At 38.5% G+C, this 24,792-nt stretch overlaps 1 protein-coding gene across 1 annotated transcript in view; it reads left to right on the top strand.

Moving 5' to 3' along the window:
- The window catches only part of si:ch73-335l21.1 (insulin receptor substrate 1-B), a 46,095-nt gene that overhangs the window by 7,212 nt on the left and 14,091 nt on the right, over window positions 1-24,792 (top strand). Inside the window, exon 2 of the mRNA XM_058394429.1 lies at window positions 6,365-9,709. Coding sequence (XP_058250412.1) covers window positions 6,365-9,709 — 3,345 coding nt within the window. The remainder of the gene's footprint in view (window positions 1-6,364; window positions 9,710-24,792) is intronic.

Below are 24,792 nucleotides of genomic sequence, written 5' to 3'. Positions count from 1 at the left end.
TTTATTAATCCCAGGGGGAAATTCCTTAAATATTAAGTTAAAGCAAGCTGAGGTTTGTCCCAAGCCAGAGCCCTTAAACACTAAACTAATATGAATGCATGATTCTTATTTAACGTTCAATACAAAGATGAATGCTGATATAATCAACTGGCAGAGTATTCAGGTTCCAGACAAGGTCCGTACATCAGGATCCCGTAGGACTTTCCATGAGGTTAATGTGGACCTTTAAAAAACAGCTTGCTGAAGCAGACAAACAGGAATGATTGACAGGGACATACGTGTGGTGAAGAAACCTTCTTTTCCTGTTTGGTTGGGTGTGGGTGGTCCACATCATTTGTTTTTTTCTTCAGGATACAGAAGATTTTTTTTCTCTCTTTATATTTATATATTTTTAAAAAAATGTACAAAAGAAAATATCATTAAAGAAAGCAATATATTAAGTAACAAACAATTTTTCAGACAAAAAAATGAATGAAGGATGCTGAGATTCGCATGCAAAAAGAGAAGCAAGAACTGTGACAGATTCTATAAGAAACTAAATCCACCTAATCCTTTTTTTTAATGGAAAAATCCATGATTTTTTTTTTCAGAGGCATTTTTTTTTATATCATAGGGTTATCACACTGATTATTGACTTTGGTTTTGTTTAGTGTATTAATGTTTACATCTTGTAATTGTATTGATATTTTTTAAAAATGCATCTTTGCTTTGCAGAATTTCTTTGCAAGACTTTTTCACAGTACTGTATTTGATAGTAACAGAGAAAAGCAAACATTAGTGCACTGCTGGTTTATTGTGTGTGTGTGTGTGTGTGAGAGAGAGAGAGAGAGAGAGAGAGAGAGAGCGAGAGAGCACAGGAGACACAGTCCAGAATGGGAGCATGACATGATGAGTTCAGCCTCAGCCAGATAATCATATATTGAATCTGATCTAGTGGTACAGGTAAATTTTCCATGAATATCTAAAGACAAAGCAATGGTAAAATAATTGGATATAAAGCAATCAGCATGAAACACAGCTGTTTTTGTGTGCATATGCGAGCTTCTTTAACCTCTTTAAGCCTTAAGTGATGCCTTACAGCTCCACTAATTAAATATCTTTATAGAAAACAGAGCAGATCTGTGTTAGATTAAGGGTGATGAAATGATACTGTTTATTATTGTTTAAGAGATACCAAATCAAAGCCACATATCATTATTGTTATTATTATACTCATCCTTTCAGTTAGCCCAGTTTATGGAAAATAGCTATTTGTGTGTGAGCATACATATTAGCCAGATTTATAGATGGTATTTAACTGAGACTTCATCATAGGTCTACTCTATGAAGTGAATCCAAAAATGAGTCCCTGTGCTTTTTGTAGTTACTCCGAAGGAGGTTTTTTAGATTTCCAAAACAACATTAAGGGCTCTGTTTAATTACTGTTGCACACATGCAAAAATAAGACATGAATGCCTCCTTATGCATGTATTTCCCAGCTGTGTGTATCCTGCTGCTGACCGGCGTAATTGCAGAAAAGGGACAGTGTTACATACAGTGATACATTATCAGGTTTATCAGTGTGCTACTGTGGTGCTAACTTAAATCAGCTCCTTGCAAACTTTCTTTACTAACTGAGTGCGCAATGCCAGGACGTTTCATGATTACGTACAATTTGATCTTATTATAGATTTTAGTGACAAGAAAACTGACAAGAATTTCATTCACGTGTGTGAGCACTCTGGGATGTTCTTCTCCGTCTTTATTTCTGCATATTCAATTTTTTATTTTTATTATGACAAAATTTCAGGTGACTTTTTTGGATACACTGTTGAACTTGTTAATTATATTGTGGGCAGTGAGGTAATAACTGTCTGATTCACATTTATTATGCAAAGCTGAGATGTTTGTTCTAATTTGTTAAGCGTGTTATGTGTAGCTAGTATAAATGCGGATATGAATAATTGGGCACTATTTTTTTTAATGCAGTATCTGGTTTAGAGTAGAGGTGTGCACTGGGAGTGAGCGGTCAGATATGAAGCTTATGGGACAATTAAAGACCACATTCATTAATGTTTGATGAGTAATGAGTAATGTCAGTGTGTTTATGTAATTTACAGCATTCATTCATTCATAACGGCCTCGTCACAGTTGGAGACATTTATATTAGAGTAGTAGAGTAAAAAAATTGTATGTAAAATGAAGCAAACAAAATTAGTTATAAAATATTTAACGAAATGTTTGAAAGTCCCACTTTATTTGAATTATAAACTTGATTGATGCCAAGGTTGAGGAAATATCAGAGCTGAGATTCACACAGAGTTTACTGGGGCGTAGCAGTAGAATTCATCTTTAAGTAAAAACAAAAAATAAAAATTCTGGTTAACATCCACATTGAGTTGAAATCTGTATACAGATCCAGCTATGAAGATTCAGAGCATTAACAGATACAGGTGCAGATCTCTCCAAAAACTCATGTATGACTTTGCATTGTGCTGAAAGAGACCCAAAAGGCTCTGTATTAGACTGAAGATGGCTCAAAAATTCAAGTATTTTATGAATTTCAAATGTCACACCCCTGTTCCGCTTCTCCACCCACATCAGCCCAGTTTGTTTCTAATCACTGAAAGAGCAATTGAGCGCAAAAAAAATTGACTTACTCCCAAATGCCAGCATGAAATTAGAGCACTAAGTTTGATGAATTATGTAGAACTGTGACATTTTTAAAATATTACATCTAGGCCAACTGTTCCTGGACTGTCCCCGTTGGTCTAACATGACTGTAGTGGTGTTGTGTACCGTATGAACTTGTGGCACATTACGTTCTTTGATCAAAGGTGCTGAATGGGAGCATCGCCAGCTTCAAGTGGTGTGCTTTTGCAGATGGATGTGAAGTAAGCACTCATTAGGTAAACACTGCACACTCTGTTAAAGAGCTCCTTCAGAATAACACAGAAGAATAGCGTGTTTGTGTGAGGTCCATGCTTTCACTGCTATGGTTAAACTTGGACTTGTCCATTATTTACCAAAACCATTTCTGTCTCGCTTAGTTCTTTTTTTTTTCTGTCTCGCTTCACTTTATCTGCTTCACTCTTTAGAAACTCGTCGATCACCCATAGCATTTCCAGCTTTCGTACGATCACCTTCTGTCTTTTTAAAAGCTTTTAAATTCACATTTGGTCGTTTTTCACAGAAGAAACGAGTTCTGAAGAGAAAGAGAGTTTCGTATGGGCTGCTATTAAGCAGTCACGTGAAGCGTTCATTTTGTGACTCAACTAATGTTGGCAGCAGGCATAATACAAGTTCACCAAAACTACACACACACACACACACACATATGCACACGATTTAACACATAAACCACATAGGAAAAAGGAAAAAGAAAGGGGGAAAAAAAGCATGGGCACTTAATGTTTTTGGGAAAGACACAGGAAATAGAAAACACCTTGCAGGTTTGCTTTTTTTGTTCGCGTAACTGAAATGTTCTGGCAACAGGAACGGAAGGGTGAGTCAGAGCAGAGAGAAGGGTGTCCTTGCAAGTGCGTGCCTTAGTACACTTTTCTCCATATGGTTGTGATTGTCTTTCTCGTTGCTGCACTGGAGACAGTGCGAAGTAGAAAAAACACAAATATATTCAACAGTGTGTCACTTTACTTCAAAATGTTTTCATAGACCAGAATGCACATACTGAACATTCAGCCACACACACACACACATCCACCCACCCACCCACGCACATAAACTCTTTTTATGGTCTCTTTAAAGTCTGGCATTTTCAGTCTATATCTTACTGTTTATCTTTCAATCAAAGGCCAAAAAAAAAATCCAGTGTGAATTTAATAAAGAGAATGTGAGACCACACTGAGACTGAAATCTGCTCTCATTTATAGCATTTATACCATTTGTAATGGCTCATCTGTACATTTATTTTATTTTATTTTTTTCAGTAATTCCACTGAAACGAAAATTCTTGGCAGGAAATCAAAGAAAAATTCATACGGATTGAAAACCAAAAGATCGAAATTTATTTATGAACAAATTCTAATGTTTTAAGGCAGTTAAAAAATAAACTTTTCAGTATGTATTCATTAACATTTGATTATTGTGTCAATTATATTAACATAATATTAAAAGTAACAGTAAAAAAAAAACATGATACATATTCATTTGCTGCTTTCAGTTGGAACATCAAACTGTTTTTCAGTTGAATTTCCATCATTTTTGTACACTTCTGTGTGAACATTTTGGTTTAGTTTTAGGTTTCATATACATTTTATATACATTTATATGTTTTAAAATATATATTATTATATATAAATTATATTATCATTTATATATCACTACCAGTCAAAAGTTTGGACACACCTTTTAATTCCATGTTTTTTGTTTAGGGATTTATTTTCTACATTCTAGAACAATACTGGAGATTTCAAAACTATGAAATAACACACATGGACTTAAGTAATCCATATGTAATGACAACAAAAAACAGTCAGTTGTTATTTTAAGACACGAAGGTCAGGTGTTCTGGAATAGTTCTTGCAAGAACAGTATTCAAATGCAGCAATATTCAGTAGTCAAATGCATTTGCAAAACCCATCAAGCACCATGATGAAACTGGCTCACATGAAGACCATCCCAGTAAAGCAAGACCAAAACTGACCTCTGCTGCAGAGGAGAAGTTCATTTAGAGTTACCAGCCTCAGAAATCACCAATTAACAGCACCTCAGATTAGAGCTGTTATGAAGACTTTACAGAGCATCAGTAGCAGACATATCTCAACTGTTCAACCGAGATTATTGTGTATTTCGGCCGCCTTCAGCATTGTTTTACAATGTAGAAAGAAATAAACATCAGGAAAGACCATGGAATTAGAAGTTGTGTCCAAACTTTTGACTGGTAGTGTATATGAATTTTAAATATATATAATATTTATATATGATTTTATAAAAGATATAAATTATATATATACAAAATAATATTTTATTAGAAATTATATTTAATAGAGAAGGTTACATTTGTATTATGATTGTTTTTAATGAGCACAGACTTCACCTCTTGCTTAATAAATATTACAATGAAACCTTGACTTTGATAATTGGTCATATAACTTCTGTACAATTTTTTTCTACTGCATTAAAGTATTTTTTGGCATTAATCTTGAACCATACCCTGAGGTATAGCTTTTCCATGCAGGCTGTAATCAGAATGTTACTGGGGAAAAGATGGTACACTTAACTGGTTCATGCAGGCATCAGATTAATGGATATGGAAATGTACGTTTTGGTGAAACTAGTCAGTGCTTGTGTGTGTATGTGTGTGTGTGTGTGTAAGGAACAGTTTGTTTTTCATAGAGCAGGTTTATCAGTGTGCTTGGCTTGCATAACTTGTAAGTGAAACACACAACTACTGCTGGCACTTTTCCGTTCAACACCAGTTTGCATCTGAGGTTAGCTAAAAGGTCTTGTTTGTTCTCATGAGGCAAGTTCTAAAGAGCCCCTTGTGGGCCAACAGTGGAGTGTGATTGCCTTTGACCAGCTGTAGAATTGTATCAAGTTCAAGTCTGTAGATGTGTTATCTATATCTCATTTCCTCAGGTAACCTACTGTTTTACTGACCTTTGTCCCTTTCTCTCTATTTCACAAATAGCTCTAATTAACTAATAAAAAACATACTCTGATATCAATCCATTTATTGACATGATTTATAGACAGATTTATGTCATGTCACATATAAGAGAAAAAGTATAGTATTGTATATTTTGGAAAGTTCTGTATACATGACCTTACGTGATCATTGTCTAAACTAAATTGTCTGTCTTCCCTTACCATACAAACTTACTTATCATAATTCCTTCAGAGGTTTAGACATACTAGATTGAATGTAAATTTTTATTCTATTTTGATAAAGGCTTCTGGTTTTAATTTATTTCTGAAAACAATATAAATAATGATGCCAATACACAGGTATACATTTATTTTTAAATCAACATGTATTTTTAATAAGTAGTAAACTTCAATTCAATCAAGTAATAAGCAAGTTTTTACTTACTAAATTGTTTCTTTAAATTTATTTAGATCTGAGAAGATGTGGCCAATATTTGGGAAAAACCTCCTTGGAGGAACTCCTTCATGAATCTGGTTGAAAAGTTGCTAAGAGTTTGAAAGCTTGTTAAATACTGTTAATGGTTTAAAATATAAAATAGTTTTGATTTATGTAACATTTTGGCCACTGTACTATTAAATATGTGTTACTTCATAGTGTGAATGCCTTTATTACTGTTTTAACTGGTAGAAAATAGTCAAAAGGAGAACACCCTTCTTTGAACAAGTTTATGAGTGGTAGTGTTATTTTATAAACTGTGTTTTTTTCTGCCTTTTATAGGTAAAGCACTGTGCGATGGAAAGTCTGGAGATTATGGTGTGCCATCCCCTGGGCCTGCGTTTAAGGAGGTCTGGCAAGTTAAAGTTTGGCCGAAAGGTCTTGGGCAAGCTAAAAACCTAGTGGGTATATACAGACTCTGCCTAACAGAGAAGACAGTCAACTTTGTGAAGCTCAATTCAGATGCAGCAGCTGTAGTATTACAGCTAATGAATGTCAGACGTTGTGGACACTCTGAAAATTTCTTCTTTGTGGAGGTTGGCAGATCAGCAGTGACTGGCCCTGGAGAGTTTTGGATGCAGGTGGAGGATTCAGTTGTAGCACAGAACATGCATGAGACTCTACTTGAAGCCATGAAGGCCCTAAGTGAGGAGTTTCGGCAGCGCAGTAAGTCACAGTCTACTACAGCAGGGGGAGGGGGTGGTGCAACTGCATCTAATCCAATCAGTGTTCCATCTCGTCGCCACCACCCAAACCCTCCACCCAGTCAAGTGGGATTCATCAGAAGACCTCGCACAGAGCCACCAGGAGCTACTGGAGGAGGAGGAGGTGGCACAAGCAACAATGCCTCACCTACACCTCGGCATGGGTTGTCAAGAGCTTATAGCTCCAGTGATGGAGCAAAAGTAGAGGAAGGCATGAATGCAGGGACAAAGGGTGTTAATTCCAGTTCAAGTCCCACCACAAATGGGTCCTGTTCTAGCACGCCCATTCTCAGGTCTACATCTGTACGTGCTCCCACACCAGTCAAGGCACAGCATGCTCTGATGAGGTCCATCTCGACTCCAGCCCCTTCACCTGCTCAGAACCTCTCCTCCTACACAGGCAATGGGTCCGAATTTGTGGGCACAGGTCCTGGAACCACTGCAGCTGGTGGGGATGGAAATGGAAGCACTTACAAACGAATGCCTCTCCGCCAGCCCTCAGTTTCTGGTTCACTCAGTGACTATGGTTCTTCAGATGAATATGGTTCCAGCCCAGGTGAGCATTCTTTGCTGACTGCAAGCATTCAGGCAGGTTCTGTAGGTAGCTCCGGTGCAGATGAAGCTGCCAACTATATCATTATGGCACAGAAAGGGGCATCCAGTTCATTGCCACATGACAACTCTCTGCCTCAGACTAGAAGGGTGTTGCGACGTTCTTCGGGTCGTGAATGTGACACTGAACGTAGGATGATCAGTAAAAGGGCATCTCTGCCACCCATGGCCCTTGAGAGACTAGGAACTTACCGCAAAGGAGGAGATGTAGAGATTGAGGAAGACAACTATGCTGTAATGTCTCGCAGTACCAGCCGTGAGTCCTTCAGCTCACGCCAGGATTCAGAACCTGTGGGTGGGACCAGATATCTCGATGTAGCTGCAGAGTCCAAAGCTGAAGCAGGAAGCTGTGGATCAGATGGATTGACCATTACTGGTAATGGTAATGTAGGAGGTGACAATGGATACATGTCCATGTTGCCAGGGGTAACAGCTCCACCAGTGTCCCTCTCTCACTCGCTATCTGTAGCAGTGTCAGACTCTAAACCTGCAGATGACTACATGGCTATGACTCCCAACAATAGTATCTCACTTCCTCAGCAGATACACCTTCCTAATTCTACCACAGATGGCTATATGATGATGTCACCAAATAGCAGCTGTTCGCCTGACCAGCGTTTGGTTTCAGGAGGCTGGCTTGGCAGGAACAGTGCAGACAGTCGACCTGGCAGTGATTATATGAACATGTCACCTATCAGTGTTCGTGCCAACAGCACTCCATCTCCTCAAGGGTCTCTTACAGCATCTGAAAAACATCCTCATCAACCTCCTCCCAAAATGGTATATTCTTACTATTCCCTACCCCGTTCTTATAAACACAGCAGCACTAAACACTTTGAGGATGGTTTAGGGAGAGGAAAGTGCCTAGGTGAACGTGGAAATGGTGGTGGTCTTAGCAGTTGTAGGGGCACGTCTCATTATCAAGAACCTGGAGTTGGACGCCATTTGTCTTTTTCCTCCTCATCATACTCATCCAGTTCAGCTAGCAGTGAAAGTCTAGGTGAGGGTGAAGAAAAGCTCAGCCAGGTGAGAACGACAGCTACAGGAACTAAAGTAAAGGATAGTGGGGCTCTGCCACAAGGACTGGGGTTTGGGGCAGCTAAACAAGCAAAGGGTCAGCGTAATCGCCCTCTTAGTTTGTTTGTTGATGTCTCAAAAGCCAATACCTTACCTAGGGTCCGTGAAACACCAGTCCCACCAGAACCAAAAAGTCCTGGTGAATATGTCAGTATAGAGTTCAAGAGTGACAGGAGCAAAAAAAATGTTGTTAGAGGCCCTAGGCAGGGAGGTTCCATTCCTGCAAGCTCACAACACCCCTTGCCTAGGCCAACTTCTTGTGTTGCTGGGTTTCTACCACATCCTTGCAGCCCCTCTTCTGCTGTCCCTTCATCTGTTGCTTCGGAATATGTCAACATGGAGCTAGGAGCCTCTCCTTCACCATCATCCTTCTCCCTCACAACCCTTGATTTCCCTTCTTTTCCCACTCCTCCAACCCCACCTACATCAGCACCCAAAGCTTGGGATGAACAGAGATTAACACCACAAAATGAAGAAGAGGCTGAAGTAGAAATGGCGCATAGTGGGCATCAGCATCTGTCAGCCCCTGAGTCACTTGACTCTCCTGTACCATGTACAGACTACACAGAAATGGTCTTTGGATTGAGCTCAGACACAAATACCAACTCCACAACACCTAAAGAATCACTGCTAGACAGACAAGAATCCATTGTTCCCACACTAAGCCTTGGGCTTAATTTAGATTTTCCAATTCCCAAAGCTCCAAATCCAGATCATGGTGCTAAGGTAATAAGGGCAGACCCTCAAGCCCGGCGGCGCCACTGCTCTGAAACCTTCCTAGCCCCTTCTTCATTGTCCTCCTGCTCCGTAAGTTCCTCCACTTCTATGTGCATGATCAGTGACCACACCCATAACGTAGCACGCCGGCTTGGTTTAGATGGCATTTTGAGTGGCAGTGGAAACTTGCTAGAAATCCCAAATCACCATGCCAACCATGGAATAACTAACATAAACACTACCCAAACCTCATCTACAGAGCAAGGGCTCAACTACATAGATCTAGACTTGGCTACAAGAGACAGCTCACATCTTGTTGTTGATGTTCAGACTGCTGGCCAAACAGCAGCACGGCTCTTTTCATCTGTTTTGGGTAGTGGAGCATCTGGAGGTGCTGGAGGAACAGGAGGTCTGAGTAGCAATGCTTCAAATCTCAACACATATGCTAGCATTGACTTCTACAAGTCAGAGGAGCTACGTTCACACCAAGGCAGCAACAGCAGCAAAGACAGTACAGGTAAGAGCAGTTCTGTACTCAGTCATCACTCTACAAATTACTCATAAGGGTAACTGACATAATGTGACAAGCGATGAACCAAAGTATTTTCAAAAATGACTAAAGGAAATAAAATTCATGAAAAACATTATGAAAGAAGTCGCCGGGGAGTATCTGTATAAAAAAAAAGATTAAAGGAGTTAAAAATAACAAGAAAATCATTTTTCTCAGTTTACTTAACATGTGGCTCTGAAATGGTAAGATCACAAATCACTGTGACCTTGGAGCATAGTGAACTTGGCCAAGAAGTAATTTATAAAAATGGATTTCTGCAATTTTTTTCAGATTTCAGTTTAATTCTCCTTGCTTCTTACCATGTGCTTTTTCAGTAGATGTAACTTGTGGTAGTAGATTGAAAACGATCATCTTTATGTGGCAATTGTGTACTTCTTTTTTCATATCCACCTGCTGCCACAGAGTGTAGTCACCATCTGTCTCCTTGGCTTTAAACTGACAATACTGATTAGGAACCATTTATTGTTCACTATTTTAAATCTCAAAATACTTTTGTAAATTTTTTCCTTATGAAATTTGGTTGTGGTGCTTAATATATATGTATATGAGGATCATGTACAACTTGATTATCTCCAATCAGGTAATTTGTGGTAATAGGTTTAATCAGGTAATAGGTTTTTAGATGCATTTAAGCTTTTGGTATTACCTAGTGTATCAGATTTGTCTGTTTAAAAGATTTTCTGCAGTTTCACTTCATCATATTTTCAGTAATCTATATGAACATGCTTCTCCTGACATTTTGTTTGTGCGGCAATGAGGTGCAGCATATCCCACTATTACTTAGCTAAAATTAGTGTATGATTTTTTTTTTATACGGAATAAGATTGGGGCTGTGTTTAGAGAAAGTAGTTCTAGAGCATATAAATAGTATAGCTTCTTCCCAGAGTGTTAGAAGAGCAGTTGTGCTGGCTCCGTCTGCAGCAGGGAGCAAGTGTGTGAGCTTTTCAAGTCGGGCTTGTGTCCTGGGAGATGTAGTGTACTAGCTGTGAATATTGAAACAGAGCCAATCTAGCACTGACACAGTGCTGGCCCAACCTCCAGTCTACCCTTTCCCCCCCCAAATGATCCTTTTGTTCATGGCACCTCTTATAGACTTATTGTAGTGTGTACATGTACAAATGTATGGATATATGTCAGTTTGTGTGTGGGGGTTGGTCCTGTGTTCTGTATAAAAATAGTTTTTCTAGGCTTGAAAGAAGAATTGGAAGAGTGCCCTGCTCAATTTTGGACTGGGAGGTAGAGAGAAATACAGACTATGATACAGAGAGAGGGTGAGAAAGAAAGATGGCACCAGAAAAGAGCTCAAGTCGATGAGAGCTGAGTGTGTGAGACATGCAGATGGTGAAGACAGGGGAGAGAATTTGGGTCAGATTTTGGGTGTTATTGGAGCTGCATTCATTTTTGCCTTTACTATTTAACATGATGATAACAATGATCAGAGTTGTAGGGATTTTCCCAGCTGGGACTCCAGACTGGGTCTTCGTGGTGACATCTGATATGATACAAAGGGGGAGGTAGAGAGAAAAAGGGGAGGAGGAGTAGAGAATAGTAAAGTGAGAACAAGAGAAACTGTAGAATAAAGCGAGTTAGAGAGATTGGGAAGTATTTAAAAAGGGATGCCAGTGAAATAACTCTGTCTGGGCTTTGGGAGGTTGACGTGCGTAGGTGTTAGCTTTCTTTCACTCTGCGTGTCAGAGTGTGGGTGTGTAATACAACTGTTACCAATGTAGTCGCTTGGCTTCTGCAATTATCTTTTGTCTTCACTTTATCTCTTTCTCTCTCTCCTATACTTTCTCCCCTCACATCCCTGATTTTCTATAAGTTGAACCATTCAAACTTATATGCATGAAATGCACATATTTATTGTCACAAGATTTTGAGTACGAATCCCAGTGATGCCACAGCCACTCATGGCCAGGATTCCAAGAATGCATACACACTTTCCCGACAATTACAGTGAAACTAGCCAATTGTGGACATCCATGAGGTCATGTTTGCAGAAGAGGTTGGATTGTGCTTTCCGGGTGTGTTACACCGTGCTGTGATAGAGCATGAGCAGTGGGTAGGATTTGGTCAGGACTAAATTAGGGAGAGAAAACTAAACAATTGTTGCCACAAGGGTGTTTTGTGTTAACTAAATATGAATAGCTTTGAATTACTAGCTAATAGTGTTGTATAATAAGGTATTGAATAAATAAAGCTAGCAGTTGGTGTTACACTGCAGGTCTGTCACTGGAATAGCTGAACAGAAAAGTCATTAAGTAACTTGGCAATTTTCTGCTTTTGTTTTATAAAATGAATGATTATATAAAATCTGCTACACCAAGGGACTACCATTTTAGTAAACATTACAAGTAAACATGACCTAAATAAGCTAGTTAGCTAGCTAGCGAGGCACCTTGAGCTGGATTTTGTGGCGGGGCAAACTTACTGTAGCAGGCTTGCTGCCTCAGTCATCTGTCACTTAACTGCATACTCATATTTTATTAGCCTGTTAGACATGCCGTGACATCCGTATCAGCCAGCAAATTATTTCTGTATAATATGAGGTGAGCCTTTTACTCTTCGAGCTCATTAGCATGAATGAGTTTTGGGTGTCATTGAGAAGCAGCTTATGTATGAAACTGTAGCTTGTATGAAAATATGAACCCATAAAAATGTGTTGTCCTGCCACAATGTTCCGTAATACAAATATCTGTTCTCAATATGCAAAAAAAAAAAGTCTGTACTTTTTGTCCGCTAGAATGGTATGTTCACTCTGCATTTGGATATGTTAGGAAATAAATCTGGTGTACACACACACACACACACACACACAGACACACACAGTGGGAGACTGTAAAGTTCTGGCTGGTCTCCACCCTGCAGTAGCGCACACACGTGGCATTAGCAGTGCAGTGGTGCTGCCACGTGTGTCTCCTCAGTGTGTCCAGGACTGCTGTGGTTAGCTACTGGCACCAAGGGGGGTTGATGCCACCACAGGGAGGTGGAGAATGAGACAGACAGACAGATTGATGGATGTGTTGCAGATGTAGGAGTGCGGTCTGAATCCAAACCAGGACAGGATGGGTGAGGCAAGGTGGAGGTTGTACAATACACACACACACGCACACACACAAACACACAGAGTACATTTTGTTATTTTGGTATATTGGTTTTGAAATGAAGCATTGAGGTTAAAGTGCAGAGTGCCAGCTTTAATTTGATGTTATTTGTATCTTTATTGGGTGAATATTATAGGAATCTCTGCCAAACAATTGTCCACTTGGTTGTGGGTTGCACCTTACGTGAACACAGATGGACGTATGCGTGCATACATATACATTCGGTTTTCAGTAGACGGCTCTCACACTGGTGTAGCTGTTTCTTTCTATTTTAACAACTCTCACACCAATTTGACCCCTGTTTTCATTTCCACCTCTGTAGCTCACTCACACACACATGCCCAGAAACTCAGACTTCTAGTCCCATCATGTGCTAGTAATCATCTTTACTCTGAAAGGCTTTTCAGACTAATTTGACTAATTTGAAATACACAGCCGTCTAGGTAGAACTAGCACAATAGTACTTTATTTTCTGATATCAATACTGTTTTTATATATTTTAAAGTACCAAGCTTTAATATTTTATGTAATTTTAAATTGATGCAGTAGGCATTTAAAATATTAAAATACAGATATTATTTTTAAACATTAATCAATCCAACATCAATCCAAAATTAGATTAATTAATATAAAATAATTACATAAAATAATGACAATAACTGCAATAAAAAAAGCCTTGCTACTCTGGTGCTGGGGTTATGGTAACTCATGTAGCTACTGTTATTAGATTATTACATAAAAAGTTGGCTTTAGTACTGACCATTGTTTAAGGCACTATACAAATTGAATTGAATTATTGTGTGGGTTACTGCATTGCAAACAATTCTGTGATATTTCAGTCTAGGTATGTTCCAGAGTCCAATCAGATTCCTAATATTTCTTTCTGTGTGATATCTCATCCAGACATTCCTTCTCAGTCCACCAACGATACTGGATATAATATCAGTGCCATTTATTCATGTAGGTGTCATGTTGACCTGTCTCATTTCTTAGAATTCTCTGCCAAGAAACAACCTACAAGACTCATCACCTAATCAGTCACTTGTTACTGCTCTGATTCCACAGACTTTGATTCACACACATCTGTTCCCAATCACTGGTTCACTAAAATTACACAAAGCAAACGTCAAAAGAAAGCTCAGCAAAGCTCATTGTGAAGTATTGCTCCTAGCTAATCAATAGCGACATAGTTATTGAGTGCATACTGTTCTGGTTTTGACCCTGTTTGTTCAGATTCTTGAGTTTGCTTTGACTATTCTGGCCTGTTTATTGTTCACTTGAACCATTACGTGTTTATGACTTTGCCCTTTAGGTTTGTCTGCCTTGTCATTTACATCAGTAACCTTCCACTTGCATCCCGACCCCTGTGCACAGCTACTACATGATTTTGAAGTAAATAGTTGTGTTTTTCTGCCGTTCTTCCTTTTTCCTCACATAGTTGCTCAGTCATCTGCTTAACTGTATTTGTTAGAGCCACAATTAATTAAAAATAATGGTTGTGCAATGTGAAATTTTTCCAGTAACACTCAGTGCTTCTTGGAAACTGTGTGAATTTCCCTTTGGGATGAATAAAGTATCTATCTATCTACTTCCTGAAATCCTTGAATTCATTACTTACAAACCATTAAAATTTTATATATATATATATATATATATATATATATATATATATGGGTTCAGAGTTGAATTATTTTGTATACCACATCACTGACAATCTTCAGTGAGTAAAATTTTTATTCAAGCCATAGTGAGTCATTTTCCAGTCGGACCCTGCCAGTCCTGAAGGACCCGAAAACCAGTCTGTTCTAGCTCAGAACAAGATGGTCCGAGTGCAAGGAGGGGTGATGAGAGGAAGGGATGATGGAGATGGAACGAGAGAGAGCGAGGAAGAGAGAGAGGGGATTACATTTGACTATTTATATGTGTCCCTGAGGCAGACTAATTTATGCATGGTCCTGCGTCCTGTGGCCTTGTGGTAGAGAAGCTTTGGGTCATTCAGTACACCACCCTGCCTGCAGCACATTGAGTTCATTCACTGAGTTACAGATCACTGTGTTTAATATTAATTATGGTTAAATCTAGGAACTGATTCAGGATTTTAGAAACCCGCCATCTTTGCCAGAAATAAAAGCTTGCTGTGAGGAACTTGAAAGGCACTTTTCGTTGTCAGCACCTACTCAAGTGTATGAAAGACAGATATTTAGTGCTCATGTTTTTTTTTGTTTTTTTTAAGAAGAAGAAAGGTATATTTGTTTGCTAAATAAAACAGTACTGTGAAGGCCTGGCTGACCAAAGGGTGTCTATGGATGTCCAATTATTTGGCTGATTTAGTCATAAAAATGCATTTGTCTGCTTTAATTCAGCCCTGCTCTTCCTTCAATCCCTTAAATATATATGTCCTCTTTTGGGTCATGATAACTTTGACGATACATAAAACTTCTAGGTATGACATGATCCTCAGGCAAGAACACACCTTTGTGCTCGCAGACGTAATACATCTTTCTAAATGACATCTGTACTGGATGATGGAAAGTCAAAGCGTTGCAACTTGCTATTCCAAGTACTTGAAGGATTTTATGTATAGACCGACATCTATATGTTCAGAGCTATGACAAAGAGACATACAGACAGATATATGTTTTATTCATTCTCCATATCTTACTTTTAATATGTCTGTATGACTCTCCATCATGGCTCTGGACATATATGACTGTCTATGTAGAATATTCTTCGAGCACATACAACAACAACTTGCAAAACTTTGACTTTCCCTTAATTTAAAAAGACATGCTCAGATCACGTGGAAAGCTTGTAAATCCAAAGACTTTAAAGCAGCAATAGTAAGGTGAATGGCTAGTTTGTGTGTGTGTGCGTGTGTGTGTGTGTGTGTGTCTGTGTGAAGAAAGCCAAAAACTAATGTCGTGTTGTGTGAACCCACCAGCTATGGGGCAGAAAATGAAATTTTAAAATAGAAGTGTCTCATGTTTTACTGCTGAAAAAAGGTAGAAGAAACTGTGATGCTGAGAATTACTCCTTAGTTGCCCTTAGATATTGAAGTCAAACAAACAGGGAACTCGGATTTTAAAGTAAAATATTAAAGGGGAATATCTAATATTAAAGCACTACTGGATAGCGTCTCTGAAATGCAGTTCATCTCACTGCACATCTGGACTTAATGGATATCAGGGCTTGTGATAGTGTTCTATCAGCCAGATGGCATTAGGTTTTAGTATGAGGTGCATCATTTTAATTACTCAAATAATACAGGTAAGCAGTGAGATGAATAACCTAGAACATAACCAAATTAATTTTGACATTCAGACATGGAAATATGCGCATTTGCTGTTTGACTTATATTCTCCTGCTCAGCAAGTGAGTATTTTCTTTATGCACAGCACTTTAATTACTCACAGCACGCAGTATGCATGTCAGCCCGCCCGTGTGCACATGCATAATGCATAAATCTGCGTAACCTGCATAAATACATTAATTTCAGCTTACATTCACTGGGTTTTACAGCTTGAGTCACAGAGACCATGCTTTTGTCAATGTGAGTGACAACTCCAGGGCCTGCACCTTCTTTACTGGGACGTACCGTGCCACTCCTACTTTACTGAAAGTTATAGATGCTACACATTCTTTACAAGGAATGACAGACACAGAAGCCACACCTACTTCACTGAAACTGACAAAGAGAGGTCACGACTCCTTCACTGGGACTGACAGACAAGGAGCCTACCTTCCTTCAGTGGGAGGAACAGATCACTGAGGCCACACCTCCTTCACTTGGACTGATAGGCACAGATGAGCATGGAAGAGATAGAAAGAGCAAGAGTTCTTTTAAAATTTTTTGTTTTAAATATAACTATACTAGTAAAAAAAAAAAGAAAAGATATATTGAACTTTACAAATAGAGATGTTTAACTCGACCAAGATGTGCACTCTCAATTTACATTCTAAAGAAATAATTAGATCCAGAATATTTATTTTTGTGTCTTTCTAAGCTCCCCAGTAACAACTATTATACAGCAGTTAGTTCTGGTCCACTAATTTCATTGGTCACACAGCATTTCAAGAGTGCTGATATTTAGTATAACAGAACACAGAACTGCTATATTTCACTGTTTGTATCTCTCCGAATTTCAGTAATAGTTTGTGACATTGAAACTGTTACTACTGCGGCCTGTCAGTCGAGTGGAGTGTTGCATGACCCAGCTCTGGCTTGTTGGGGAACTATTTTCACCAATGTAGAAAAAAGAAACAGGAATATTTCATCATATTGTATCTGAAATGTCATTTACTTAATAAGAATAATTTCTAATTAATAAAACTGTTGTGTAAAAGCAGTATCACTTTATGAAATGTAATGAATTCTGATCATGCATAATAAAGAGAAAAGTTGTAGAGAAGACAAGTTCTACTATATATAGTAGAATTGAAATATCAGCATACAGTGGCCTTCATTAAGAGGAAATTGTGACAGGAGAGAGAAAGATAGAGAGTTAGTTAGTTAGTTAGCTAGTAAGTAAGTAGAAACAGAGGGATAGAGTTAGAATGCCTCAGAATGCAGTTTGCGGATAGCTATAATTGCACATGCAGGCCAATCTTATTATTGTTATTGTGCATTTTCCTCTCAGGTATTCCCACAAATTGTTGCATTTCAGAAAACAAATGCAGATTGTTCTCCCAGTCTGCTTCACGTGGCACTAATCCAGTCAGCCATATTTACTGTAGCCAGAATGATTCCTTTTTGATCCACTTCCAACAGCTAGTTGTTAAACAGAAGCTCACGCTCACACACTCACAAACTCACAGACTGGTCATTGGTATGAAGGTAAGAATAGACCTCCAAGCAGAGATGGTACACTGCCCTGCAAGTGATTAGGAATATTAGAGCAAATATTAAGAAATGCAAGCGATAAATGATAAAGACGAGAGAGTAGGGAGGGTGAAATGGGGAGTGAAAGGGAGAGAGAGAGCAATAACAAGCACTTGTTGTGGACTTTGATTTCTCCTTGCGTTTGCGTCAAAGGAAGTGGGATACGCATGGTTGCCGTAGCAATGCTGATGAGTACTACTTTCCTCCTCCTCTCACTTGGTTTCATTCACTCTCTTTTCTTCGCCGTATTTTTCCCCAAGCAACTTACTCTATTCACTTCTTCCTTACTGTTTTGGTTTATTTCATGTTTTTATCTCATAGCTGTTGACTGCTTTCCTGACATTTATCGCCTTCCCACATCCTCTTGTTTTCCAAAGATCGTTCCTCCTCTCACACACTCTCGCTCTCTCTGGCAAAACAGCGTGTGACCTGCCACTCAGTGTGCTTCATGGTTCATGGACCGGCTAAGTAACTGTGCTGCTTTTGTTGTCGTGTTGTCACGGTCGCTTCCACTGTGCCCTGAAGTTTCTGCGGGTTTTACTGAAACTGTTTTGTAAGCAAGTGTGTTTGCGGCAGAGTGAAGATGTGTGTGTGTGTTTGTATAGCAGCTGTAGCAGTCAACCTGATAGACATCATTCCAGGGATGGTGGGGGGAAAAAAGTGAGAGAAGAAGTGCAAGGACAGGTCAAGGGTTAAAGCAGATGTGCTCTTCTGAAATGAAACTGCCGGTCAGTGTGTTTGAGGCCAGACATGGAAAGGCTGTTACACATATATTAGAGACCTAGATATCTGATGACGTCATTGTCTACAGAGCAATGTAAAACCATATGGCCACCGTGCTGTAAAATCATAAAACTGTTTATGTGATGTTTACGTGATGTTCATTTAGATCATTTAGCCAAATTTCTCTAGTATTTAACTAGTTGCAACTTCACTTAAATAATTAAAGCAACTCATTCACATTGTTTTAGTCAGATTTTGGTGCATAAGAATCCACAGGTTACGTTAATTTAAAGAATTCTCTACATCTTATATAAAGATGAAAAAAATGTTTATGTGCAAACATATCTAGTCTACAGAGAGATTTTTAGAGCAGTGATAATCTACTAAAGTTTTTGTGAAGGTATAACGTCATAAATAACTTGCAACACAAGGCGGTTAACATGACTGAATGGCCAACAACAGTGATCTTTTAAGGTCTAACTGTTATTGATTTACTCATGGCTATAGATAAGACACAACAGATGGAAGTGGTTATGTTTTCGATCACAGTAGAGCTTCACATTACCACTTTTTGCATTTGCATCATTCACTCACAACAGACATCTGTTTTGGACTTGAAGTGGAGAATAACTGCGTACTCCTCTGTCCACTCGTCCGCACACATTCTGTTTCTGTTGTCAACTTTTCTTTAACAAGCCATGTCATCAGTCCAGTAACAAGACCGGAGAAGGTAAATTGGAGTAAAAAGAGCTGCTTTCATAAATTGATGGAATTGGTCACAGCAGAGGATTTGCTGCAGTCGTGATGTTACTACACTGTGGGCAGGTTTTGTCTTGTTACTCAGTTCAATCGGCAGAAATACTTCTGGGTCTGTATCTGAACCAAGGCCCCTGATCTAGGTTGTATATCTTGTAACTGGAGTGACTGGAGAGGCTTTTATAGGTCAAGTCTCTTTAGTTAAATGTAATGGAAAAGATCCATAAATTTGGGTCAATATTTGATGTGACACTAGTGGAAATGTATGTAAACACATGGCAGAGCAGTCACATTAAGGATGTTGTCAGGGGTGAACACTGGAGTTTGATAAAGCCTATAGTGGTTTTAAAAGCCGGTTAGCGGTTATGTTTAGTGTTTGGTGTATACATAACAATATGTATAACTCACTTTGAGGAAATACCTCACCAAATTAGTTGTGTGTGTGTGTGTGTGTGTCTGCGGTTCTATCTCTTCTTTCACTGTCAAATGGCTTGAAGCCCAACTGGCACTGTTTGCAGTTGGTGAGTCAGCAGTCATACTTCAGCTGCAGAACATTCTGTGTGTGTGTGTGTGTGTGTGTTTTGAGGCAGGGAAAGGTGGTGGTGGTGGTGGGGTTAGATCAGTGCGGCAAGCTCAATCTCTCTTACTGAGTATATCCTGCACGATCAGCCCAATGAAGCAGCCAATCAGAGCACAGCATGCAAACAGACACATTCTCCCACAGTTCTACATAGTCTACAAAATATGACTGTTTAAAAAAAATAGTTCTGGGTGGCAAAATGTGTGTGGTTTGTAATGAGCATATTTGTGCATTGTGTTGATATGTATTTTAACAACTGGAAAATGAGCCCATATGCCAATTATATTGCTACATTTAGCCTTGTCCAGGACCACGCTTTTCATGACAAGTCCTGTGCCTGTTTATACCTCATACTCCCTTTTGCAAGTCTTGCAAATGTTGCTTAAGTTCTCTGTTTCTGTAGAGTTACTCAAGTGTAGCGAGGTCTCATGTCACTCCTCTGGAGCCAGTACTCTCTCCAGAGATCTCTTATCTGGAGATCAAGTCACCCCTAAACACACACCCACCCCCTCACACACACATGCACACACACATGCACACACACACACACACACACACACAAATGATGTTAAGTTGCACAGTCACCACACAAACAGATGGCTATTAATAGCTTTGGGTAGTACACCAAGTTTTCAAGATACACTAGATACATGTGTTGAAATCCCTGCTTCCACATGCTTTTACTCATCCATTCACATTAAACTCCTTTTACTCACTCACTTTACTTTATTTCTTCTGTTCATATGCAAAATGATAAGACTCACAAATTAAACTATTGAAGTAAAACCAAACATCAAGCAAACTGCTAGGAGTTCAAAAGTGTGTTTGTTTTCTAAAGCTAACAAATCACTTGATCCACCCTAGTTATACATCACCGCTTAGTGCTTTCATCTGCTTATCAGAAGTTCCTATTTTTCCTGTGTAAAACTACAATACTTTCATAATACAGTGTGTTCAGAGAAAGCAAGGATAGCTTTTACAGCTGATGGGAGAAGTTTAATAATCAATCATGGCTCAACGTTTTTCGGTGCTTTTTTTTAACTGTAAGTGAGACAGCATAAAGCACTCTGCAGCATTGTTGGTGTCTAACTTTGAGTCTCAGCCATCCTGGCAAAAACCCAATTCATGACAAAGAGTTCCCATTATCTCTTGATGGGGCGCTAGACCCCAGACAACAATACAGATTTAATCAACGGATTACTTTCTCATCACTATGGACACTTGGCTAAAGTCTATTCTTAGAGTGTCATTGATGTTTTCATTCATTAATCTTCAGAAACTGCTGAATCCAGAGCAGGGCATCATACACACACACACACACACACACACACACCTTCACACTTAGGTCCAATTAAAGCAGGCAATCCAACTACCGGCATGCTATTTTTTCTTTTTCTTGTTTTTCGGGTTGGGGGTTGGAGGAAACCAGAGAAGCCTGAGGAATCTCACACAGACATGGGGAGAACTTGCAAAAATCCACACAGACAGTAACCCGAGCTCACGATTAAACCTGGAACCCCGGAGCTGTGAGGCGCTAAACACACACTACCCTCTTCACCAACGTGCTGCTCCGATGCTTACGTTATAATCTGTGTCTGATAGTGATATAATTTCACCCTCGAATAATTTCTAATAAGAATTAATAATCCATAAAGACAACTGAGTTAATTGACTCATGATGAGTTATAATCAGGAACTGTTGTAATTATGTTGTATACATTGCTCCTATTTCACCTATTTGTGCCAAGTAAATTATGGGATGGTTTAATTGATCTTCCTACTGATTGGATCATAACTACAGTGAATGATGTGTGTGCGAGCAGGACACATTTTGTAAAATTGTACTATATCATGCAAACAGTTTATTTGCAAGATGATTTCAAATAAACATTTCTCAGCTAGCCTTCAGGGATATACTGTGTATACTGTATATAGTCTGCATATTATAATGATAGAATTATATATTGTTAATTCATTGTTGTTCACTTATTAGTGCACTTAATTAAGCCAATCTTCATCAAACAAATATGAGATGGGGAAAATGTCTTATAGAAAACTGAGGTCTTAGACACTTTTTGAATGTAAGAAAGAAAGCAAAGAAAGATCCTGAAATTATCAACCCAGATAATAATCATGATTTCTGATATTATTGATTATTGCCCCAAGACATGCTATAAGACAGATGTGCTTCATCTCCTCAGCATGACTGCTGTATGATATACCAGCTTGTGCTGAAATGAATGATCACAGCCGTTCATATTCCATCAGCGTTTATTCTCAGCTGTTCAGAGGCCATGAAAAACTTGCCTTTTACACTGATCAAGGACATGGGACTCCTGAGGCCATCACTGTGAGGCTATCACACACTCACACACACACACACACTCAGGGCCTCATAGCTGATTATATCTACTAATCAGCCTTTTCTCATATGGTTTAGTGTGGAATGTGTATTCATGCACACATGTAGATAGATTAGATAAAATAACTGCTGAGGAAAAAAATTTGCACAGTCAAAGTGCAGCACAGAGAAACTCCAAACAGCCTGAAGCACCCACGTGCACATCAATCATTTCTAACTTCACCAGGCAGCTTTGAGCTACTTTGAGTGTTCTGTTTATAGAATACTGTGTATGTGTATGTGAATTCAGTGAAAACCCCTAGGCAATACTGGTTATATCTTGTTAGAGGTTGACACAAGAGCAACTGGGAACAGGATGAATTGCATAACACACCTCTACATTTAATCAAGCGCATAACTCTTTTCACAATATACACAGATGTCATAGAGTAACTTTTACTAAGAATTAGTTTTGCATAACAGGGGAGCGGTAACCTTCCGAACAACTGATCGGATTACTGATGTGAGTTCAAATACAGGACCTGCTGGGCCCTTTAGCGAGGCCCTTAACCTTCAGTTACTCCGTTGTTTAAACAAGATACATAAAAGTGGCGCTGTAAATGTAATTGCAAAAGGAACGCTTTGTTTATTTGATCAGTTAAGAAATATACATGTTGGTGGCTTAATAAATAAAGCTATTTCCTACAGTGGCCCGGGAAGTTGCAACTGAAATGCATTCATGAAGCAAATCATCATGATAGTTATCGTAAGCGTTTTGTCCATACTAGATTTTATCGTTATCATCAAACACCCAAACTGCAGTTCCTATTTAAACCCTGTAGCAGATGATCTGCACCATGAAAATTAAATGCAGGCATAAGGTGTGGGTTTCTTGTGTCATGTGAAAAGGTTCTGTCTCCATGAGTGTTCTACAATCTGGTTTTTCAAGTTAATCTACTGTGTTTCTGAACAGCTGAAAATGGTTTGCCTTAAACAGCTACAATCTGTGTAATGACTGACTACAGCTTGGGTCTAACCTCCTGACAAGTGGATAAATTATTAACAAAATAAAAGAATAGAAAAATCTATCCACATATAAAAGTATAATTCAGTCAGCTTTTCAAGAAAACGGTTTTTAAAAATCTGTAGAAATAAAAATGATCAATTTCTAATCTGAAAGGGAATCTATACTTTCAGCTAAGTAGCTTCCTTACACACTGACCTGATTTTGTATAAATATAACTCAAGCCCACCTGCTTAAGCTATTTCAATCATTTGTTACAGAACAGTTCATTTGATAGCAATATTAAGTCAAAACAATTGATAAAATCCAATCTACATTGTGCTCCACAAAAGCTTTGTTCAAGTTGTCATTGTTAGCATGCTGCAGTCAGCTTTTAGTGCTTCTGCTAAAATCTTAATATATACAATATCTGATTTTTTGTAACTAAAAACCTTAACATGCAATATTCTGTAGAGTAATACTGTGGTAACAGACCCAGAGAGTCAAAACACAACAAATTATCTGTTAATATCATTTGCTTTGCTAACATTGCTGAATATTTTGCTAGCTAGCTACCTAGTTGTTAGCCCTGTAATTTATGTAGCATATAGAGCAAAGTGTGGACTCTATGGTGTGGACTTACTGTGTAGGAGACTATGTTTAGCTTCATATTATATTACTGTATTAGCTAGCCAGCCATTTTCCACTGCAGATGAATTTCTCTTGCTTTGCTAGCCAGGCAAATGGCCAGCATAGATATTCTCTTGCTCTAGTAATGTTGCCATGCTTTAACTTCAAGCTGGAGTCTTTTGTTTGTTTTATAAATACACTGTGTTATTGATCTCTGGCTCGTCATATGAATTTTATGTAAATGCTCTCCCAGGAGAGCAGCTTCCACTAATTGCACAGAAATAATCACACAGCTATTCTATGTAAATGACTAAGCAATACTTGAAGTGCAATATACTGAGACGTTTTAGTTATAAGGGTCGGCAGGTTCACATGGTTTTAAGATCATTCAGACACGTAGAACATATTCATTTATATACTTTTTATTGGTATTCATTTTACAGTATATAATTTCAGAAAAATAAATGTTCAGACATTTTGTGACATGCAGGAGTATTTCTATGTTTAAAAATAAAGTATTTCAATAAATAATAAATTAAGTATTCAATTAAATATCAGTGTAAATAAGTGTGTAATTCAATTACTTCTTTATAGTGGACACTACTTGTTGTTTTTGTTGTTTTCCATGTCCTGCCCTGTATTTTGGTGAAGCTAGCAAAGAACTTTATATATAACAGTATTTCATTGCATGTATTTTTGACGTGTTAGAAATGGTAGAGATCTGAATAGCTCTGTTGAAGAACCTGCCACACACTCTATGCATTTGTCTCACAGTTGTCACTGTCACTGAGTTATTTATGTTTAGGTGCCAATGGTTTATCTTTCAAGTGCGCTTGACTTTTAATAAATCACTTACTTTGAGTCCTGTTAGGCACTAAATCTACCGATTTTGGTCTGTGTAGCAGTTGCAGGTGTTGAAAACTCTAGTGTAAAGGCACTTATAATACACTTTCTAATCTCAGAAAGGGTTACTGTAGATATATCATAAAAACGATAGCATTTTATCATATCAC

This window comes from Hemibagrus wyckioides, linkage group LG07, assembly GCF_019097595.1.
Source record: "Hemibagrus wyckioides isolate EC202008001 linkage group LG07, SWU_Hwy_1.0, whole genome shotgun sequence".
Lineage (NCBI taxonomy): Eukaryota > Metazoa > Chordata > Actinopteri > Siluriformes > Bagridae > Hemibagrus > Hemibagrus wyckioides.
Note: the sequence above shows the minus strand (reverse complement) of the source record. Positions and strands in the feature narration are given on the sequence as shown.